Source organism: Staurois parvus, unplaced genomic scaffold (assembly GCF_062004578.1).
Source record: "Staurois parvus isolate SC_StPar_1 unplaced genomic scaffold, SC_StPar_1.0 ptg000096l, whole genome shotgun sequence".
Lineage (NCBI taxonomy): Eukaryota > Metazoa > Chordata > Amphibia > Anura > Ranidae > Staurois > Staurois parvus.
Genome location: NW_028317892.1, coordinates 1,287,944 through 1,311,949, shown reverse-complemented (window position 1 = coordinate 1,311,949; position 24,006 = coordinate 1,287,944). Strand labels below are relative to the sequence as shown.

General features: G+C 41.1%; 1 protein-coding gene across 3 annotated transcripts in view; it reads left to right on the top strand.

Moving 5' to 3' along the window:
• Nucleotides 1-24,006, top strand: part of HOMER3 (homer scaffold protein 3) — a 246,935-nt gene that overhangs the window by 103,594 nt on the left and 119,335 nt on the right. For all 3 annotated transcript variants that reach the window (XM_089670796.1, XM_089670797.1, XM_089670799.1), the window contains one exon: nucleotides 5,061-5,168. In XM_089670796.1, coding sequence (XP_089526922.1) covers nucleotides 5,061-5,168 — 108 coding nt within the window. The remainder of the gene's footprint in view (nucleotides 1-5,060; nucleotides 5,169-24,006) is intronic.

Here is a 24,006-nt window from a genome sequence, read left to right as displayed (position 1 = left end):
CATGTTACATGTTCCACCCTAAAAACAAGTGAAACATGTAACATGTTCCCAAAGGTGAACTTATCCTTTAAATATTTTGTACTTCAGCAAATATTTATGGTCTCGTTCTCTGGGATTTAATATTGTAAATTGTAATTTTTGCAATAATCTTAAAACTCAAAAGTGACATAATCCTTTTTTGGAATTAAGTAGGAGCAGCCCTCATAGTATGGCCACCGTGAAGATTAAGTCCTGGCTATTTGGGCCACAGTTTCATCTGAGTTTGACATACTTGATCCAGATATTGCCTGAGCTCTAAGCTATATATCTGACTATTTTTAGAAAGTGATACTTGTGTCATACTGTTTGGAAAGCAGTAATAAGCACCAAATCTCAAGACTGAACATAGTAAAGCACTGATACAGTAAAAAAAATAATCATCTATCATTAAAATCTAAGAAATAAAGCAAACTGAAAATAAAGAATGTAAATGTGCATCATTTTCCAATGCAATTCTTGTGTAGAGCTTTTACGCAAAGGTCTCATGAAGCATTATAAAACACAGAAGTAAACTGCAGTGGACTGCAGATATCCCCCACTGACAGACATCATGATTTCCAAATGGAATTGATGCATGTTTCTTCCCCAGCCTTTGCTCGAGAAAACCATTGAGAGGCTATGGACAAAGTATGAAGCATCCATTTTATGTTAGGAATCCATATGTTACTATGGCATTGTTCTAATTCCTGCAAGACATAACTTACAGTAGAACAGAATGAAGAAAAAAAAATTAGGGTTACCACATTTCGGGTTCTGACTTGAAGGGTGCACACTGCTGATCTAAAACTAATCATTATTAGAAGTGGTAAATGTTTTTCAGCCTGCGTGGCTGAAAAACATCCATAGATATATGGTTAGTAGTAGGTCATTTGAAACTCTTTCTTTGAATTACATATAAGGCCTGTTATTGAGGTTAAATGTGTGCATTGAAGAGATTCACTGACCCACTTTTGAGTGCAACAAGCTACGGTTATCAGCCAGTTTTAGATCATAAAAAAATGAAAGCACTGTTGTTAGCTCATAACACTAACTATACAAAACTGGCTTTATGATCTTTCTATATCATATATGTTACATTCACTGTTACTATATGTGTGATCTAGTCCAACACTGAACCCTAGGCAAACCGCTCAACAAGAAAGAGCTTTCAGAAAGCATTAGGTTGTATAGTTAAAGCTGAACTCTGGGAAGTAGGCAAAATACAGTTGCAAGAAAAAGTATGTGAACCCCTTGGGATTACGTGGAGTTTTGCATGAATTGGGCATAAAATGTGCTCTGAACGTCATCTAAGTCACAACAATAGAAGAACACAGTCTTCTGAACATAAAACTACACAAACATTAGATGTTGCCATGGTATAATTGCACATAACATGTAAACATTCACAGTGCAGGGAGGAAAAAGTATGTGAACCTTTGGACTTAATAACTGGTTGACCCTCCTTTGGCAGCAATAACCTCAACCAAACGTTTCCTGTAGTTGCAGATCAGACCTGCACAACGATCTGGAGTAATTTTGGACCACTCCTCTTCACAAAACTGTTTCAGTGTAGCAATATTCTTGGGATGTCTGGAGTGAATCGCTCTCTTAAGGTCATGCCACAGCATTTCAATCGGGTTGAGGTCAGGACTCTGACTGGGCCACTCCAGAAGGCATATTCTGTGCTGTTGCGCACGCACACGTACCTCTGAAGATGTGGGTGCGCACGTAACGCATAAGGAGGAGCCTGGACGTCGAGACGCTACGCCGCCGGAGCCACGTGGAGGCCCGGCGGCCATTATTCAGAGTGTCAGGGTTAGTTTGTCTTGCTGACACATCTTTATGATACCTGCCTACTTTGAATTGGATACTATAATTTTTAATAAAGCTGCTTTTTATAACCTACTACACTATGGGTGTCCTTCCCTAAAACTCCCTTGAGGAGCTTTTGCTTGCAGAATCCTGATCTTGGAATCCTACACCTAATTGGGAAGAGGACGATCTGTTGCTGCATCCACAGAGGAGGGATCCACCATTCCTGTAACTGGACCAGCTTTATTCCCTTCTGGATTGAGGATCCATGAGCTCTAGATGCACACTGCGTTTATGTGTCTTGTTTCTGGTGAGTGCGTTTTTCAGCCGTTTCCACACGGATCACCAATTTTGAATCCTCATTTGTCACTGGACACGTTCTTATGACCAAGACTTTTAGTGGACTTATATCTGTCTTATTATCACTACCTTTAGCGCTGCACTATTTTTATGTTTTGTTGAATTATTTGTATGCTTTGGGTCATTGTCCTGTTGCATCACCCATCCTCTGCGGAGCTTCAGTTGGCGGACAGATGGTCGTACGTTTTCCTGCAAAATGTCTTGATAAACTCTGGAATTCATTTTCCCATCAATGACAACAATCCGTCCAGGCCCTGAGGCAGCAAAACAGCCCCAAACCATGATGCTCCCTCCGCCATGTTTTACAGTGGGGATGAGGTTTTGATGTTGGTGTGCTGTGCCTTTTTTTCTCCACACATAGTGTTGTGTGTTCTTCCCAAACAACTCAATCTTGGTTTCATCTGTCCACAGTATATTTTGCCAGTAGTGCTGTGGAACATCCAGGTGCTCTTTTGCAAACTTCAAATGTGCTGCAATATTCTTTTTGGACAGCAAAGCCTTCCTCTGTGGTGTCCTCCCATGTACTCCATTCTTGTTTAATGTTTTCCTTATTGTAGATGTGTCAACAAAAATGTTAGCATGTGCCAGAGATTTCTGTAGGTCTTTAGCTGACACTCTGGGATTCTTCTTTACCTCATGCAGCATTCTGCGCTGTGCTCTTGCAGTCATTTTTACAGGACGACCACGCCTAGGGAAAGTAGCAACAGTGCTAAACTTTCTCCATTTGTAGATAGTCTGTCTTACCGTGGACACATGAACATCAAGGCTTTTGGAGATACTTTTGTAACCCTTTCCAGCTTCATGCAAGTCAACAATTCTTGATCGTAGGTCTTCTGAGAGCTCTTTTCTGCGAGGCATGGTTGACATCAGACAGTGCTTCTTGAAACCAGTAAACCCAAAACAGGTGTGTGTTTTTTAAGGGCAGGACAGCTGTCAGCAACACATCCAATATCATCACACTGATTGGAGTCAAGGTTGGCTCACTCCTGGCTCCAATTAGCTCTGGGAGAAGTCATTAAGCTAGGGCCTCACATACTTTTTCCTCCCTGCACTATGAATGTTTACATGTTATGTGCAATTAAACCATGGCAACATCTAATGTTTGTGTAGTATTATGTTCAGCAGACTGTGTTCTTCTATTGTTGTGACTTAGATGACGTTCAGAGCACATTTTATGCCCAATTCATGCAAAACTCCACATAATCCCAAGAGGTTCACATACTTTTTCTTGCAACTGTATACCCTTTCGATGCACCCCTTCACCCCCTCACATTAGGGTTTAACTGCTTGTTAAGTCTCTGGGTGCAATAATATAGAGTCATACTTATACTATTCTGAGTTCTAGAAAACTGCCTTGGTCTGTGCGACTGGTCATGCAAAGCCTCCTTTCTATAACATTCCAGTTGCAGTCACACTCCTGCCTCCTCCAAGTACAATGCAAGGTTATTAGCCCTGCATTGTATGTGATGATGCTGAAGGACCACCTACGGGTGAGAAAAAAAGAGCACCAAAGCTGGCCAGATGAAGGGTTAAGGAAAGTAATTAACCTTCATTTTCCACCTAGACCTAATGGCTCCACTGCCAGGGTGCATGTTGTTTATTTCCGGGTGTTCAGATTTAGGTTGTGAATGTAAAAGAGTGAATATGCAGTATTTCATATTTAGCTGATTAAAATGAAATTAAAAGATATTAAACTTGTTTTTAGAACTGAAAAATTAATTAAAACATGCTATATGATTTATTATGAACACTAGGCAAATATTAAAGGCACAAATTAATGCACTTATGTTACTATTAATACATTATCACATCTAATTTTAAAATACAAGCGGTCTAAATAAACTTGAATTTGGCCTTGTATCAGCCTCTTGAAGTCCCTGGGTAGGAGTGTGAGAGGAAGAAGTACAGTACAAAGAGTCAATCCAGGTAATTTTATGACAAAAAGCATACTGATAGGAGTAGAGAGCAGAGTGATTGTGGGATATGAGCTTACAAGTTTGCTGGTTCTTCTTTCACTGTCCATCAGACTGACGACATATAGTGGCAAGAAAAAATTGTACTGCGGAGGGGGGGGCTTAGCAGAATGTAATGTAATTATTTCACACGAGTGTACTAAAGTTCACACAAACACTGGTTTTATCATTTTTATCATTGAGCAGTGTGTTGAGCAGTGTGTCATCAAGCCAGTTGAGGCAGTCATGGTGAGGATCCTTAGGCTGGCCATAGATGGTTTGAATCTCGGCTGGGTCAGCAAGGTCTAGCTGAGGTTCGAACCAGTTATGGGCAGGCTGAATGTACACCCATCCTGTTGTACCCGTTGTACATGTAATTATTGCTACTGGCTATTATAGCATCTCTGTGTTCTCCAGAACATGGGGAAAAAAAATGTTGTTTTTGTTTGTCTATAAGACTAGGTTCACACTAAAACGGGGTGCAGGAAACCCGCATTCCGCATGCGTTTCCAGCTCCACGTTCAAAACGCACTGCAGCTGCGATCTGCGAACAGGTGTCAGTGTTAAGTTAACAAAACCCCAAATGCAGGTCACAAATGCAGTGTGTTTGCCTGCAATGGATTGCATGATACAAAATGAATGGGCTCAAATCACAACGCACTGAATCGCATGTAGATTGCACAGGAACGCGTAACTGTGCAATTCATAGTGTGAACCAGGGCTAAACCAAAATATGCATTTGAATGAAGACATTTTTTTAAATGTTAAAAATGTATGTTTGGAACAGAAACCTTATTCCTTACTCGGTTAGCCTAGAAAATACTTTATATAAAAAATTTGAAGTTAAATAAATCATTACTGCCCTTCCGAAGACTGATGCGCAACTTTAACTTCTATTTCTCCTTTGTGGTCTGATAGTTTGCAGAGAAATTCCAGGAGGTGAGGGAATCTGCTCGACTGGCAAGGGAAAGATCTCAAGATAAAACCGAGCTAACAAACCCAGCCCTCAGTATCACTGCACAGCAGGTAAGGCATCCTTCATACAAGTGTGCTGGGGAGAGGTAACAGAGAGCTGTTCTACTGGTCAGTATGTGGTAAATAGACAGCTAGACTTAAGCTGGGTACACACTATCAGTTTTTCTTTTTTCGTTCAGCCAGCGGACTGAATTAAAAAAAAAAAATTACAGATTTCTGCATCCACAAAAGTGAGGAGTCCCCCTGGTAGGACATTGTATTCTGACAGCAGAGACTCTCCACTGTTAGAATACACTGATCAGCGCTACTGCTGATTTGCTACAGGCCACTGATCGAACAAGGTTTTCCAGCAGTCCCATTCAGCAGAAGCCAATCTAACAAGCAGCTTCTGTTGAAATGGGTGGGCTACACACATATTGAAATTTAGACTGTTCCTGCTGAACTGGCCAAATTTGGATCCTTGTGTACTTAGCTTTAAGCTGGCCATAGATGACCTTCCTTTTGTTCCATTGTATTCTGACAGTGGAACTCCTTTCATGTCAGAATACACTGATCAGCGAATGCAGCCACTGATCAGCCACATTTTTCCAGTATTCCCAATCAACAGAAGTCAGCTGTTATATCGACTTCTGTTAAGCGGAAATGGCCATTAATGGATCAAAATTTTGTTTAATTGAAATCGAACAATCAATTTTGATCTATGGCCACCTCTAGACGTCATGCGCATGGATGCAGCATGCTGCGCACATACGCAGTAGGGAACCACCTGTGAAGCCGCAAGGCGCATGCACGGGCAAAGAGCTTGTTCCTGAAGCCGATTGAAGAATCGGCTTGGGTGAGGACATCACAAGATCCCTGGTCAGGTAGATGTCCTTATATTAAAAGTCAACATCTTGTGGGAGCCTGGAGGTTCGCTTTAAAACCTTCAGAAAGGTGTTAGTGTACGTAATGGGGAAGGCACCAGCAGAGGACTTTACACTTTTGAAAATTGCTATAGTCCCATCCTTTCCAAATTGAAACTTAAAACTTATAAAACCATATTTGTGTTTTTCTGACAGAAACCCTGTTAAAATTTGAAGTTCAGCTTTTAAACCAATGTTTTCAAAAGATATGTGTAATGAGGAAGTATGGAGGCTACCTTTGCTGTCCTCTTCTTCTGAAAATACTAGGTCCCTAGTTTTCATGACTTGGTCAACATTTGGTGAGCACTAACCTGTAGAAAACAGGCTTGCAGGCAGAGTATCTGTCATAAATCTGACTCCTGATTTCCATTAAATAAACATTACTTGGTACACCATGTTTTACATTTAGGATGCACCGATACCAATTTTTTACAGTGAATATGAGTAACAATACTTTTTTTTTTTTTCACTCGCTGATACCAATTACTGATACCTGCTGACAACTGCTTTGCGGGAACCCCGCTGACAGCTGAATGAGTGATCAGTTGTTAAGGACACAGCGGCCCACACCTTAACCTCTTTGGCTCTCACAACTATTCACCCCTTATGGACCAGAGCATTTCTGCTATGGACTGTTTATTCGACAATAACTTTGTCTTAAGATAGCAGCATAATACATATATTGTTTTTTTTTAATAACAAACAAAGCTTTCTTTTTGTGAATACTGTCTTGCAACAAAGTTTTTTTTTCACAATCCTTAGACAATTAAATATAACAAAATGTTTAAAAATGCACTTTTTCTTTTTTTGATCAGTGTTAGTTTAAAAATATTACATTTTATTCTGTAATTTGTCCAGTTTAAAATGACACTAGAATTCTAATTTTGGTACAAAGCATTGAAAAATTGTTTACACATTAAATAAATGTGTTTCTTCAATTTTGTGCTTTTTCTTAATGTGAAACATGTAGATATATGTTAAAGGTGTAAAAATATTAACAAAGTTAACAAAAACACAAACAAGTTTTAATTATCAATAGTTTATAAAATAGAAATGAACAAAAAAAATCAGCAGGAAAATAATAATTAAATGGAGGAGAATAGGAGATAATTAGGGCTGATTAAATTAAGGGTTAATAAGGGGTTAAACAGAGGAACATTTATTTATTTATTTAAAAAAAAAAGTTCATCCCTTTGATCTGTACATGAATAAACAGAAAGATAAAAAATGAAACAATTTTTTTTATCTTTCTGTTTTAGGCTGAGCAATGTTAACAAACATTGTCTGGCTGCTTTTTTTTGACAGTTCCAATTGTTGGGCCTTGTTTACACTTCAGCTGTTAGCAGGGGAACCCTGCTGAAGGCTGAATGAATCATCAGTTGATAAGGACCTGGTGGCCATTTCTTAACAACCGGTAATTAATGTTTTTTTTGTTTTTTCTGGATTTTTCTGTAGAAGATTGCAGTAGATTGTAGAAATCTGATATGGCACATACAGTACTTAGTATGACCTATAGCTCTGCAATCAGCAAACGTCATGATGCTTGTTGCTTGGAGAGTTCTAACTCAATAAGGGGTGTTTTGTTTCACTGCTTTACCACAGAGAGGACAAGTCCTTCTCTGCAGCATGCTGGCAGGAGACAGGCTTTTCTACTCAGGCTGATTTAAACTGATTGTTCAATAGGGCTTTAAAGCCTAAAGCTGGTTATAGACGGTTCGTTCCTTTTTGTTAAGCTAGCAGGCTGGACAAAAAAAGAACAGACATAAATATAATAGGGCAGCACAGTGGCTAAATGGTTAGCACTTCCACCTGGCAGTACTAGAGTCATTGGTTCGAATCCCAACCATGGCACCACCTGCTTGGAGTTTGCATGTTCTCCCTGTGCCTGTGTGGGTTTTCTCCGGGTACTCCGGTTTCCTCCCAAACTCCAAAAGACATGCTGGTAGGTGAATTGGCTCCTGTCTAAATTGGCCCTAGTATGTTTATGTATGAATGTGAGTTAGGGACCTTAGATTGTACGCCCCTTGAGGGTTAGGGACTGATGTGAATGTACAATATATATGTAAAAGCGCTGTGTAAATTGACGGCGCTATATAAGTACCTGAAATAAATAAATAAATAATAATAGTGTCACGCTCCACTGACAAATGAAAAACCTGTTGCCAAAAAACATTAACATTATTCCAATAAGTGTCCATATGCAATATCACTATTCCCAAAACTAAGTGTCCATATAATCCGTGAAAAAACTCTTTCCGAGATTGTGGACAAAATGATTCGTGTTCAATTCACCAATGTTTGCGCAGTAATGACAAACTTGCGTGCACCTTCACCAGTTGTGCTTTCACCTGGTAAATATGGCCAAACCATTAAATGAGGACATAAATAGCTTGTGTCCCTTTTGTTTGGACTCTTCCTCCATTGGTGTTGTAATGGAACCGACCCAGTCTGCGCTTGGGTACTTCCGTTAGAATACTGTTTCCCCATCTGAACACCGACAACAGACACAAAGGTGGATGGAGGAATAACCATCACCAGGACATTGTCTTCTGACAGTGGGACTCTTCTCTGTCAGAATACACTGATCAGCAGCTTCTGCCACTAATCAAGATAGTATCGCTAAACTATCTGAATTTCAATCCGTCTATGGCCAGAGCAAGTTTAGCCAAAAAAACTTTTTTTAAAAAAAAATCAGCACAATCAGTCAATATGATGTTACCCTTGTGCGGATGGCTGCATAATTACTTGAAATCCTTCATCCTCCAACTTCCCCATGCCAACTGCCATAATCTTCCGGTGTGGTGGGGATTAACAGAGCCAAAGGACTTACCATATGCATTTATAAGGTTGCTGACGATCCCCCCTCCTCCATTTATAGAAGCTGTACTATTACTTCTGTGAATGAAAAACGATCCATGAATGGAGAACGGGTAAATGAATGAGAAGTTTGCCTTCCTCCTGTATTTATAGATCAATTCTATGATTGGAGGAGAGGCAGAAAGGGTGGGCATAGTCTGCACAACTGATGAGTGCTTATGACAGATCATTTAGCTCTATTATCCCCCCCCCCCCACCACCACCACCGCACCAGAAGATTTCAGCAACGGGAGGGTTGAGGGGGGAGGGGGGAACTGGGGGATGGAAGATTTCAACTAATTCTGCAGCCATCAGCACAAGGGACACATCACATTGACTGCTAGTAATATCCCTTGTGTTCATTTTTTAAAAACCTTTTTTGACTGAACTTAGGTTTTAAGAATTAGAACATCTCATTATCCATATAAATTATTTTTTGTTAAAAATTATCTTTAATATCATTATTGAAAAAAAATCTCTTAGCTCCTTTCCCACATTCAGGGACTTTGCTTTCTTTTTCTCTGGGGTGACGGACACTGGCAATGCCATGTTCTGGCAGTATCATAGCCTGGCACTTCAGCATCTATTACTGTGCCAGACGCTGGAGAGGACTACTGGATTAACCACTGTCATCTCAGGGCATTGAACAGATGGGAGAAAAACTCACTGTTGGTTTTAAACAAGCTGTTACATGATTATTGCACTAGAACTCCAGAGAAGCAGAAAGTTAAATTAACTTGAAAAATGTGGTTTAGAATCGATTAACCATTTTGAAACAAGATGTTTGCCCAAGTGCTTTTTTATATTAACTTAAAAACGGATGTGTCTCGTATATGTGGTTTTCCCTCTGGATCTTTTATTCAAATGTAATTGATCATTTAATTAACCCACCTGAGGGCCATGACATTTTTCTTGTAGGATCAGTCTTTTTTGGAGATGTGTTGGTTATGATGTAAATAACTATTGTCCTAGCATATTATGCATTTTTTTTGGAAAGGGGGGAGAGTGGGGTTGCATAGGGATATGAAATTATACTAGATTTGAATACATATACTAGTATTTATTGTTTTTTTTATTAGAAGCCCCTTCATACTTTTGCATGAGTGTTGTATCGTGCATTATCATGCGCAATAATGTGTAGTACAGTGTGTGCAGGCTATGGTGCAATGCCATTCATTTTCACCCAAATGTGCATACATTGCCTAAACAAACAAATCTGCCACCCAGCGTGCTGAAATATATTCAGTTGTTCTCAAAAGTTTGCATACCTTGGCAGAAATCATGGAATATTGGCATTGATATTGAAACTATGACTGATGTTAAAAACTGTCTTTTATTTAAAGATAGTGATCATATGAAGCCATTTATTATCACATAGTTGTTTGGCTCCTTTTTAATTCTTAATGATAAACAGAAATCACCCAAATGGCCCTAATCGAACGTTTACTTTACTTACCCTGGAATGTTTGGCCTTGGTACAGACACACAAGGTGACATGCACAGGTTAAAATGTCAATCAAAGATAAATTTTCCATATCTGTGGCTTTTTAAATTGCAGTTAGTGTCTGCATATAAATAGTCAATGAATTTGTTAGCTCTCACACGGATACACTGAGCAGGCTAGATACTGAGCCATGGGGTGCAGAAAAAACCGTCAAAAGACCTGCGTAACAAGGCAATGGAACTTTATAAAGATGGAAAATGATATAAAAAGATATCCAAAGCCTTAAATATGCCAGTCAGTACTGTTCAATCACGTATTAAGAAGTGGAAAATTCAGGGATCACTTGATACCAAGCCCAGGTCATGTAGACCAAGAAAGACTGCAGCCACAACTGCCAGAAGAATTTTTCAAGATACAAAGAAAACCCTACAGGTAAGCTCAGGAGAATTACAGGCTGCTTTGGAAAAAGGAGGTGTGGTTGTTTCAAGGAGCAAAATGTGACGATACTTGAACAAAAATGAGCTGTATGGTCGAGTTGCCAGAAAGAAGGCTTTCCTGTGTAAGCCACAAAAAAGCCCTGTTATCATATGACAACACCTTGACACACCTCACAGCTACTGGCATACTGTAATCTGGAGTGACGAGACCTAAATTAGAGCTTTATGATCACAAACGCTATGTTTAGAGAGGGGTCAGCAAGGCCTGCAGTAAGAAGAATGCCATCCGCACTGTGAAGTGTGGTGGTGGATCCCTGAGGTTTTGGGGTTGTATGAGCCCTAAAGGCATGGATGGGGAATCTTGTGAAAATTGATGGCAAGATGAATGCAGCATGTTATCAGAAAATACTGGCAGACAATTTGCATTCATCTGAACGAAAGCTGCGAATGGGACTGTCTTGGACTTTTCGGCATGACAATGACCCTAAGCACAAGGCCAAGTTGACGTGCAGTTCACGAAAGACGACCAAAGACTTTCCAAGACTTTCCATGACCTGGAGGCATTTTGGCAAGACGAATGGACAGCTGTACTGCTGGAAAGAATTCAGGGCCTCAATTATCACAAAAGATTGCATGCTGTCGTTGATGCTAAAGGGGGCAATGCACAGTATTAAGAACTAAGGTGTGTAGACTTTTGAACAGGGATAATTTCATTTGTTTACTTGTTGCCATGTTTTTTATGAATGCGCCATTCTGATATGACATAGAGTTGAATATGAAACCTATAAGAAATAAAAAGAAATGCATTTTGCCTGCTTACTCATGCTTTCTTTAAAAATGGTACATACTGTATATTACCAATTATCCAAGGGTATGCAAACTTTGGAGCACAACTGTATGTTATAAAACACATGCATTGTTTGCTGTATGGCTGGTACGTTTTTCAGCTTGTGAAAATGTTGTATGTACAACTCAATAAAGTCACCCCACAATGTAAGTGTATAAATCAGATTCAAAGATATCACACAAGTAACACAGTAGATTGGTAGACCCCAAAAGCAAGCATAATCTTTTAATTTGGAGTTCTTATTTTGCTTTGTTACATTAAAATACAATTGCTAGTGTACCACTAAGATAAGAGCAGAGCAATATATAATATATTAATTCAAATAGGAAAGGGTGCAACAATACATCAATTGTGCTTACACAGTAGGTGCAAATGTCAGTTTGAATGTCCAGTGTGTTTGCTGGCAGAACTGCAAGTTTTACACTGCTTGTTGTTCAACAGGAATAGCATGCATTTTAATGTAAAAATAACCTCCCCCTTATATCAGTCTTACCCACAATACTGCAGTTATGCTCCACATTTAACAATTTATTTGAAAATGGTAATAAACCTCTGAAATGAAAATTAATCAAAGCATATCCTTCTATGATGTGTACTTGCCTGAATCCAAAGCTCCTAGTGTGAATCTTGCCAGCTGTCTGCTATCTGCATGAGTCACTTCTGGACAGCAGGCAATCCTTGGAGAGGATCCCTGTCCCCTATCACACAGTAGGTAGTGGACAGCCTCAGCTGTGCATGTTTCCATAAGACTGTGTAGAGGGGCTGTGTCCATTCCCTCCACTCAGGTTTCAGATAACACTCAACACTGTGTTGTTGACATCAGTCACCTGTCTTCCAGAGCTGAGAAATAGCCTTTGATATGTGTACTTTAAATGGCTGTAAAAAAGAGATTGCTGCAGATAAATAGGTACAAACTATACAGTATAGGGAGACTTGTTTCATTTCAGAGGCCAGTCACTTCACTTGCTTTGTGTTAGGGTTTACAGTCACTTTAAATCTTAAGTTACTCGAGTTGCACCCTAACATGTGGTCACTTTCTATAGGGCAAAGGTGACATAACTAAGTCTTCTCCCAGGACCCTAGAAAAGCGGAGAATCCCAAGTCTCTCAAGAAGTTTCTTCTGCACTGTGTAGAAGTGACTTCTCTTGAGATTTGGGATCATCAGCTTTCTCAGGCTCCTGGGAGAAGGCCTAATGATGTTACCCTTGTCTAGGTGAGCTTGCAGGAGGCTGAGATGTAAGGTGAGTGATTTTTTCTTTTGCTTTTTAAAGTTTTAGGCCGTACACTACACAATGTGATTGTACAATCTCCATTAAATCCACCATCAACTATGTAATGTAAGGGCCTGCCTGATTTATTGCAAATTGAATGGATTGCTTAGGTGTGTTCTTATAGATATTGTACAATCAGCTAGCTTCATTTTTTGTTCTTTAAAACAGTATTATTAAACCCCAAAACAAACATTTATTATATTGTAGCTTACCAAGTCTTAGATGTGGTGGCTGCATTCATTTTCCTTTTTAAAGTGGAAGTAACCTCCCTTTGATGTTTTGTACCTACAGAAAAGTCTATAATAAAGCTTACATCTAGGTACAGTAAATATCTCATGTGGAGCAGCTAGTAAAGCCACAGTCGCATGCGCACTGCGCTCTCAATAGACGGCATTTCAAAAGAACAACCTCTCCTCCAGCATGTATCTGTTACAGAGATAAGACAAACCATTCAACACTAACAGGGGTGGTTACAATGATCAGCTTTTATATATTTATGTAAAACCTTTATTCCAAAAGGAAAAAAAAGCAAAAGAAATGTTGCTGTAACTGCTTATAAAGTGTTAGCTGGAGTTTGGCTTCAATTTGTAACGTGTATCTACAGTAAATCTGTTAGCACATCTAACGCTGCCCTCCCCACAGACTGACAATGCTGCTGTCCAAAGGTGCCCCTTGTGCTGCTTCATCCAGAGTGGGGGCACTCTAAGACAGGAGGTGTGTTACTGGCAGGATTACCAGGTGAAAACAGGGGGGGGAGAGCCTAAAAAAGAAAACTGACGCAGCCATCACATCTAATGATTGGTAAGCTGCAACAAGTTACATTTTTAGTTTTGGGTTTAATACTGCTTTAAAGGTTTTTTTCACTGAATGGTAGGAAGCTACTAAAGAGCTGGATCTTGCATTTGCATGCTTTGCCCGCCTGTTATAATATTTCTAGCAATCAATATATGAAGAGCTGTGTAACAAGTATAATAAGCATTCATATATAATTTGATGGTAAATACAGTAATAAAAATGTGAAATCAGAAAAACAGATCCACTTGTTGGCCAGTAATAATAATAAGAGTATAAAACTAATTTTGTTATACCGTTCAAAAATGACAGTTTGCAGAGGAATGTTATATGCTCATCTATACAGCGCCATAAGAAGCATCTAAAATATGAAAAAACATACTTCTTTGAACAGCAATCAGTCTTTGCCTGAGTGCAGTACTTCAAGTGCTGAAGGCAATCTGTGTAGACCAAGCACAGTATTATATTTAGTGACAAGATCTGACATCTGTTTGTCCTAAGAAAATGTATGTGCTGAAAAGTAAATGGCAGCACAATAGAACACAGCTGGCAAAAATATTTCACTGGTTCTAAATGATGTTGACAGTTGTCTGAAGAATGGGTAAACAGCCAGACATTTATCGTACTTGATGTACAATCTATCCACATAGATCTAGGAGAATTTACAAGCTCATATTTATAAAACTGCAGATCATTTCTGATTTGTAATGAAAGCCTGACACAGAAGAAAAAGAGATGGTAATGGTGGTCCAACCAGTTTTTAACTATATATTATCATGTCATTGCATGCAGTGATGTCATCATCTCATATTTGATGCATAGGCTGATGCCTTTGTGGCTTTCCAAATGAAATCTTCCAGAAAAGACCTTATATAATTATGTGCCTGTAAACAAATGGTAGTACTCTCAGCAGAAAGAGATTAAAATTGACTTAGCCTTAATGAGTGATTTACTAACTGGTGGAATGAACCTGTGTTCACATTAAACATCCAGTCATTCATAGAGGAATTTAAATAATCAAGCCTGTCCTTGAAAAAAAAGAATTGAGCAGACCATAGACGGGTCATTTATCGGCCGAATTTTCGTCCGCACGAAAAATCAGCCGATATTCACGCCGTTAGTAGGGCCAGCCCGTTGGCTGTTTTTTGTGGATCTTCTCATTTGTTTTTATCGGTCATGCTGGAAAATTCACAAAAAACTGCCGTTTTTCGTGGACATTGGTGGCAGCATTTAGGGTACCTTCAAATTCCAAATACTACATTGCTGAAACACGTACACAGATTTTTTTTCTAATTCCTTAGCACAGGAGCCCTAAGATCTAGTTCACACAGACTTAAGTGCAAGGGGCCCCAAACTCTCCGAAACAAAGGGCCAGTACGCTATCCATCTGACTTTAGAGGGGCAGATTAACTAGGGCAGCGGGAGAAGAAATAGTTGTGCCTTATTGTTTAAATTAGTGAAAAGAATAGTGACTCATTGCTGGTTTCAGTGGGAGGAATAGTACCCCATCATTGGTGTCAGTGGAAGGATTAGTGACCATCATTGGTGTCAGTGGAAGGAATAGTGCCCCATCATTGGTGTCAGTGGATTAGTGACCATCATTGGTGTCAGTGGAAGGAATAGTGCCCATCATTGGTGACAGTTGGAGGAACTGTGCCTCATTGTTTGGATTAGTGAAAGAAACAGTGACTCCATGTTTGTTTCAGTGGGAGGAATAGTGCCCCATCTTTGGTGTCCGTGGAAGGAATGGTGCCCATCATTGGTGTTAGTGGAAGGAATAGTGCCCATCATTGGTGTCAGTTAGAGGAATTGTGCCTCATTGTTTGAATTAGTGAAAGAGACCGCGACTCCTTGTTGGCTTCAGTGGGAGGAATAGTGCCCCATCGTTGGTGTCAGCAAGAAGAGTTGTGCCCATGGTTGGTGTCAGTGGAAGGAACAGTGATTCATCATTGGTGTGAGTAGTACAATAGTGCTCTATCTTATTAGTGGGAGGAATAGTGTCCCAAGGGTGGATGTGCGCAAGCAAAGTGCCACTTCTAGCCTGAGAGCCATGTTTGGGGACCATCCAGTGCTTCAATGTATAAATGCTAATTTGCCGAGTAGTGCGTAGACGAAGCATTTGTAAAGCTTTCAGCTTTGAACAGCTTTCCTGAAGCCTTCAAAGTACTCTTCAGCTCCAGCTGTGGGAACTGTAAACAAGCTGTTAACAGGTTGTAGAATTACATGAACATTGTTAAAAATGGCTGCTCAAGCCTGCAAACAGCTTTTTTACAGCCAATGTTTCTATTACAGCCCAATGCTGGGCTGTAGCTGTGGCCTAGTGGAGGGGAGAGGGAGAGAATGACTGCTAGCGTCATGCAGCGAGCAGCAGTCCTTCTAGGCAAGGTTCATGATTATACTGGGGCCTCTTTAGAAGGAAAAATAACACATTGAGATCACGCCATCTCACTGCACAGCAAATTTGTATACCAGATTTTCCCAAAAATTTTTGGCTGGGTTTTAAAGCTCAACTACAGTAAAAAGCACTGCCCCATTGCAAGCGTTAAACGCTCATTTCTGTGTAGTGGACAGGAAAAGCACTTTTACTTACCTGGTCTTCCACTCTCCTGGACGACGAGGCTGCAGGACAGGTCTAGAAATGTTGAGGAGCCTGCAGGAATGAAGACTCAGTTAAGTAAAAATACTTTTTAACCCTTGCAGCGCAGGAGTATTTTTATTTTTCCTATAGTTCAATTTTAAGGACCTACACATGGGCTCCAGTTTGTAGAAGGCAAACAAGACAAAATATATTTCTCAACACACTTACCAGCAAAACAAAACAAAAATTACACCAATAATTTGGGTTTTAGTTGCACAACATTTGCAAATATACACTACATTGCCAAAAGTATTGGGACAGCCCTCCAAATCATTGAATTCAGGTGTTCCAATCACCTCCATGGCCACAGGTGTATAAAATCAAGCACCTAGGCATGCAGACTGCTTCTACAAACATTTGTGAAAGAATGAGTTGCTCTCAGGAGCTCAGTGAATTCAAGCGTGGTACTGTGATAGGTTGCCACCTGTGCAATAAGTCCTTTCATGAAATTTCCATGCTACTAAATATTCCACGATCAAATGTTAGTGGTATTATAACAAAGTGGAAGCAACTGGGAACATCAGCAGCTCAGCCACGAAGTGGAAGGCCACGTAAAATGACAGAGCAGGGTCAGCTTATGCTGAAGCACACAGTGCACAAACTGTCTGCTGAGTCAATAGCTAAAGACCTCCAAACTTCATGTGGCCTACAGATTAGCACAACAACAGTGCGTAGAGAGCTTATGGAATTGGTTTCCATGGCTGAGCAGCTGCATCCAAGCCTTACATCACCAAGTGTAATGCAAAGTGACTTATGCAGTGGCATAAAGCTCGCCACCACTGGAATCCGATGAATGTGTCTGGGTTTGGCAATTTGGTGGAGGGGGAATTATGGTGTTTTTCAGGGGTTGGGCTTGGCCCCTTAGTTCCAGTGAAGGGAACTCTTAAGGTGTCAGCATACCAAGACATTTTGGACAATTTCATGCTCCCAACTTTGTGGCAACAGTTTGGGGATGGCCTCTTCCTGTTCCAACATGACTGCGCACCAGTGCACAAAGCAAGGTCCATAAAGACATGGATGAGTGAGTCTGAGGTGGAGGAACTTGACTGGCCTGCACAGAGTCCGGACCTCAACCCGATAGAACACCTTTGGGATGAATTAGAGTGGAGACTGCAAGCCAGGCCTTCTTGTCTGACATCAGTATCTGACTTCACAAATGTGCTTCTGGAAGAATAGTCAAACATTCCCATAGACACACTCCTAAACCTTGTGGACAGCCTTCCCAGAAGAGTTGAAGCTGTTATAGCTGCAAAGGGTGGGCCAACTCAATATTGATACCTACGGACTAAGACTGGGATGCCATTGAAGTTCATGTGCGTGTAAAGGCAGGCGTCCCAATACTTTTGGCAATATAGTGTATGTGGATATACTGTATATACTCTCTATAGTGCAGTCTCTAAGGTCCCATTCACATATTGATTTGGAATCGCAGGCAGAATCAATGCAATTCTGCCCGCAGTTCCAATTTCCCTGTGTCTTTAAGGAGGAATGGACTCCCTCCAGACATGCCCTTAATTTATCCATTGCTATCACTGCTCTTATACAAGCTGAAGGCTATTTGTACAAGACCCTAGGCTTCAACTAAGCTGTTTGAAGCTGACCGCAGGTTTTGCCAATACTTTGTAAAAGACTAGATTTAGAAATGTATCTAAATCTCCCTTGCCTCTGAAGCCTGATCTGTGTTCGGATCACACTCAAGAGGCTACTGACAGATGGTGAGGAAGTGATGCGACTAGGGTTGCCACCCTTTAAAACTGAACACATATTAATTACACAGGTTCTGAGGCTAATTTAATGCAGATAAGGCACTAAGTGATTTCAATTACCACCTTAAGCAGCCACAGAACCTGTGTAATTAATATGTGTTCGGGTTTAAAGGGATGAGGTGGCAACCCTAGAAGCGATGCCTCCTCACCATCTGTTTTAATTCTAATTTTGCTAACAGACACGCTGCATTTTTGTGGCACTTCCCGATTTACTTGAGTGTAGGGTTGCCACCTCATCCCTATAAAACCGAAAACATATTAATTACACAGTTTCGGAGACTAATTTGATGCAGATAAGGCACTAAGAGAGTTTAATTACCACCTTGATCAGCCACAGAACCTGTGTAATTAATATGTGTTCCGTTTTAAAGGGATGAGATGGCAACCCTAGAAGCAACGCCTCCTCACTGTTTTAATCCCATTTTTGCTAACAAACACGCTACAACCATACGCATTTTTGTGGCACTTCCCCATTTACTTGAGTGTAGGGTTGCCACCTCATCCCTTTAAAACCGAACACATTAATTACACAGTTTCGGAGGTTAATTTAATGCAGATAAGGCACTGAGTTTAATTCCCACCTTAATAAGCCACAGAACCTGTATAATTAATATATGTTTGCTTTTAAAGGGATGAGGTGGCAACCCTACTTGAATGCAGAGTGTTTGGCGGGCTTGCCGATCGCTACATGTCAGTTGAATTATGGAAGGGTGGTTGGCAAAAATGCGGCTCAACCGTACATTTTTGCTGCCAACGCGCCCAAACTGCAAGTCTAGATGAAGCCTAAAGCCGGCCATACACGGGTCCAATTATGAAAGAATTTACATTCAAAAATCTTTTCTAAGAATTTTCGTTCTAATTTCGCATCATTAGTGGGCCACAGAAACGAACAATTTCTTGTAACCATCGAATCTGAGTGATCGGGCATGTTGGAAATTTTGTGAAAAGTGAATGAATTTTGAATCAATCAAGGGCCACATATCAGTGCCTACCAGTGCACATCAATGCCACATATCAGTGCCCATCTGAGCTGCCTTTCAGTGTCACCTATCAGTGCCAGTCAGTGCCACCTATCAATGCCAGTCAGTGCCACCTATCAATGCCAGTCAGTGCCACCTATCAGTGCCACCTAACAGTGCCAGTCAGTGCTACCTAACAGTGCCAGTTAGTGCCCATCAGTGATACCTGTCAATGCCCATCAGGGGCACCTACTAGTGCCTCCTCATCAGTGCCCATCAGTGCAGCCTATCAGTGCCCATCACTGCAGCCTCATTAGCGCACATCAGTGAAGGAGAAAAATCACTTATTTACAAAATTTTATAACAAAAACTAAATAAAAAACGTGTTTTTTTTCAAAATTTTCAGTTGTTTTTGGTTTGTTTAGCAAAAAATAAAAAACCCCAGAGGTGATTAAATACCACCAAAAGAAAGCTCTATCTGTCTAAAAAAAATTATAAAAATTTCATATGGGTACAGTGTTGCATGACCGCGTAATTGTCATTCAAAGTGTGACAGCGTTGAAAGCTGAAAACTGGCCTGGGCAGGAAGGGGGGTAATAAGTGCCCTGTAGGCTAGTGGTTAAACAAGTGGTTGTAAGCTGTAGCCCATGTGAACCAAGTGCAAATCAGCTTCATTGCCATGTGTAAAATGTGTAAGGTACTAACATCTGGTCTAACTGAAAATACTGCATTTGTTTTCTATAATGCAAAAAAAAAATAAAATGATTGCACGATATTTGCTGTAGGGTGCCTGTTCCATGTGACAGGTTAAAAAAACAGTTTGTGTTCAGTAAATGTAGAACACTTGTAACATCTCTCAGGTTATGTAATCTTATATTTCATGATTTTCTTGGACCGAGGAGATGTCAGTTTGCTGCAGAAAAGTCAGCATGATCTACAGTGTGAGATGAAGTGGTGGTGGGGGCACATCTCATCTTCTACATATTTAAGTACACAGACTAATCAATTTCTCACAGCCTGGCCTGTCAATCCCTCTCCCTGATTTCCCTGGCTCAGCTGTGATGTCCATGTGAATCTCCTAATTTAGCCTCCCTCTGACTTGCAGGCCTTTGCCAGTGCACATACTGGGTTAACTGAGGCTATTTCCGTAGCAGGGTTTAACCCTTTCTGCTCCTGATTCTGGCGGCATATGTTAGTTGTAAATATGATCTTTTTTATCGCATAGTATGCATTAATACGTATATCACATGGCTTTTTAAACTGTTTTCACAGAGTATTTCCTCTGCACAAATGTACGTGTCTTGACATTTTTAGAATAATGTGATTTTCTGACCTGGTTTTAAATATCACTAGAAAGAAAGCCACAGAGCCAAATAAAATCACATTTGCTCTCAAGAAAGATTGTGGTTGGTGGGTTTGACAGAGAAATAATCTTTCGTACTCTTTAGCCCTTTCTTCTCAACAAATCCGCTGTCTCTTCTTGAACAGCTAGGCTGTAGAATTTGTCCCTATCTCTTTATTTGCATTCAGGGTCACACGCTTTAAGTTTGAGCTGGCATGCGAAAGAATTGGAAGCAAATGAACCAAAAAATGCAATAAAGACTTCATCACAGCAATACGTTTTTGCACTAATATATGACCTTCAGCTCTCAGCATTGTCTGAATGAGTGTAAACCAAAGCTGACCATGGTGTTGTTTCTCAGTTACTCTTATACAGGCCATACATGGGTCGAATTCTGAACTAATTTTCTTTAGAAAATCAGAATTTTCATGCATTTTGTAATCCGATGGTGCCACCATTGATTTCGAAATTCGACCAACCAACCTTCAATTTCACCTCATGTTGCTACAGAAAAGAATTGTTGTGCCCAATCATTTTCTTCTCTTTCCAGGTAACAGCTCCTGCTCATTTCTTTTTCGTTTATATTTCCCGCACGATTCTCCCATCATTGATTAGAAATTTGTTCATTTTTCAAAAAATTTCCAACATGCCCGATCACTCAAATTCAATGGTCACATGAAAATCGGCTGTTTCTGTGACCCACTAATGGTTCGAAATGCAAACGAAAATTCTTAGAAAAGATTTCAGAATTCGAGCCATGCATGACCAGCTTTAGTGCTGGTTTAAAGTGGCTGTAAACCTCAGACATGAAATATGAACAAAGAATATCCCTCTATAGTGTGATCTTGTCTCAATTCAGAGCACCAAGTGTCATTTCTGTCCACTGCCTCATTCCTCTGCTATAAGCATGAATCAATTCTGATGAGTTTTCCTGACACCAAGAGAGAAATGGTGACAGAGGAGGGCACAGCCAGTGATTCACAGTCTCAGCTCTGTTCCTGTGTGTTGTGTGAAGGGTGTGTGTCTCTTCTCTCCAAGCCCTATTAGGCTAGGTTCACATCTGTGCGGGTGGTGCCGCTGCGGATCCGCACAAAAATCCACACGCACAGAGAAATGTGGACCTGTGGGAGGGTGCCATTAGTTCTAATGGCACGCCGCCCACATTGAAAAGTGCAACCGTACTGGGAACCGAGGTTCCTGTGCAGGCTGCGTTTTCAGAAGAAGTGCAGGGACTTCTTCTCTGCATGTCACGGGGCACGAAGTCCATTCAAATGAATGGGCTCTCATGCCCACACAAAACGCAACTCACACGGCCGCATATATGTGAACCAGGACTTACTTGAGGCTCCAACGTTTAGATGCGGATCTGCACGAAAATCCACCCGCACAGAGAAATGTGGACCCGTGGGAGGGTGCCATTAGTTCTAATGCGTTTTCAGAAGAAGTGCAAGGACTCCTTCCCTGCATGTCACGGGGCACGGGAGTCCACTGAAATGAATGGGCTCTCATGCCCACGCAAAACGCAACTCGCACAGCCACATATATGTGAACCAGGGCTTACTTGAGGCTCCAACGTTTAGATGCGGATCCGCACGAAAATCCACTCGCACAGAGAAATGTGGACCCGTGGGAGGGTGCCATTAGTTCTAATGGCACGCTGCCCGCACTGAAAAATGCAACCGTACTGGGAACCAAGGTTCCTGTGCGGGCTGCGTTTTCAGAAGAAGTGCAGGGACTTCTTCCCTGCATGTCACGGGGCACGGGAGTCCATTCAAATGAATGGGCTGTCATGCCCACGCAAAACACAACTCGCACGGCCGCATATATGTGAACCAAGGTTTACTTGAGGCTCCAACGTTAAGATGTGGGTGGAGGACACAAGTGCACTGTCCAGCCACTCTGCCAGCAGCCTGTTAAACTCTATGTGAGGCTGCTGGGGCTGGACGATGCACCTAGCGGTACTAACATTTAGGGCAATATGTTTGAAGGGACAGATGCACATAACACAAGAATTCTGCCTTCCATCCCTGGGCTCATGGGGGTGGGATGCTCCACAGCATGGGTGATTTAATATTTTCCCGAATTGTGCCATCAGGGTCTATTTAAGGGCCCATTCACAGTATACTAGAGCCTGCTGCCCGCACAGAATTTTAGGGTGCAGATCCATGTGGCAGGGGGCAGTGTGAAGTGCATTTTATCTAATCACACAGCTCCCTTTTTTTTAAACAAAGTTTGGGGTCAATTCACTAAGGGTTACTGCATGCGATAACACTGTCACGTGACTCATTTGCATAAATTATCGCATGCGGTAACAAAATGTCCAGTTCACAAAAAAAATAACGATTTAACACAAAATTTAAAATGTGTCAGTAAATACCGCAAAAACACCATGCGGTAAGCTTTTAAGTCCAATTCACAAACAGAACAGAAAGTAAAAATAACTGTGATATTTATCACCAGGGTTTTGCTGGCGGTATCACGTGCAGTATTTTTTTAGAAGCAGAGAGGGGGTCCCCCCCGGTCCCCCCCGGTCCCCCCCACCCCTAGGGATCTGGTATGGATATTAAGGGGAACCCCACACCAAAAATTTTTTAAAACCAGCGTGGGGTCCGCCCCAGATCCATACCCCAAATCCCTTAGGATTGTGAGTGGGCCCGCACACCATTTTTGTCTTTTTATTTTGGTGCAGTTTCCCTCAAAATCCATACCAGACCTAAGAGCATTTTTTGTTTTTTTTGGTGTGGGGTTTTCCTTAACCACTAGCCTACAGGGCACTTATACCCCCTTCCTGCCCAGGCCAATTTCTAGCTTTCAGCGGTGTCGCACTTTGAATGACAATTGCGCGGTCATGCAACACTGTACCCATATGAAATTTTTATCTTATTTTTATACCCATTTATCATTTTTATGTGACAGAGCTTTATTTTGGTGGTATTTAATCACCTCAGAATTTTATATTTTTTCTTAAACCAAAAACTACTGAAAATTTTGAAAAAAAAATTTTTTTCTTAGTTTTTGTTATAAAATTTTGTAAATAAGTGATTTTTCTCCTTCACTGATGTGCACTAATGAGGCTGCAGTGATGGGCACTGATAGGCTGCACTGATGGACACTGATAGGTGGCACTGATGAGGAGGCACTGGTAGGTGGCACTGATGGGCATTGACAGGCATCACTGATGGGCACTGAAAGACAGCACTGATATATGGCACTGATATATGGCACTGATATATGGCACTGATAGGTGGCACTGACTGGCACTGATAGGCGGCACTGACTGGCCTTGTTAGGCAGCACTGACGGGCACTGTTAGGCGGCACTGACTGGCACTGATAGGTGGCACTGATGCACACTGATAGGCAGCACTGACTGGCACTGATTGGCAGCACTGATAGGTGGCACTGATGGATGACACTGAAAGGCAGGTCAGATGGGCACTCATATGTGGCATTGATGTGCACTGGTATGCACTGATATGTGGCATTGATGTGGCATTGATGTGGCACTGATAGGCACTGGCACGTGGCACTGATCGGCACTGACAGCTGGCACTGATGGACTTTGACAGGTGGCACTGCTGGGGCTACACTGATCATCAGGGCACACTGATCATCAGTGCCCTGATGATCAGTGTA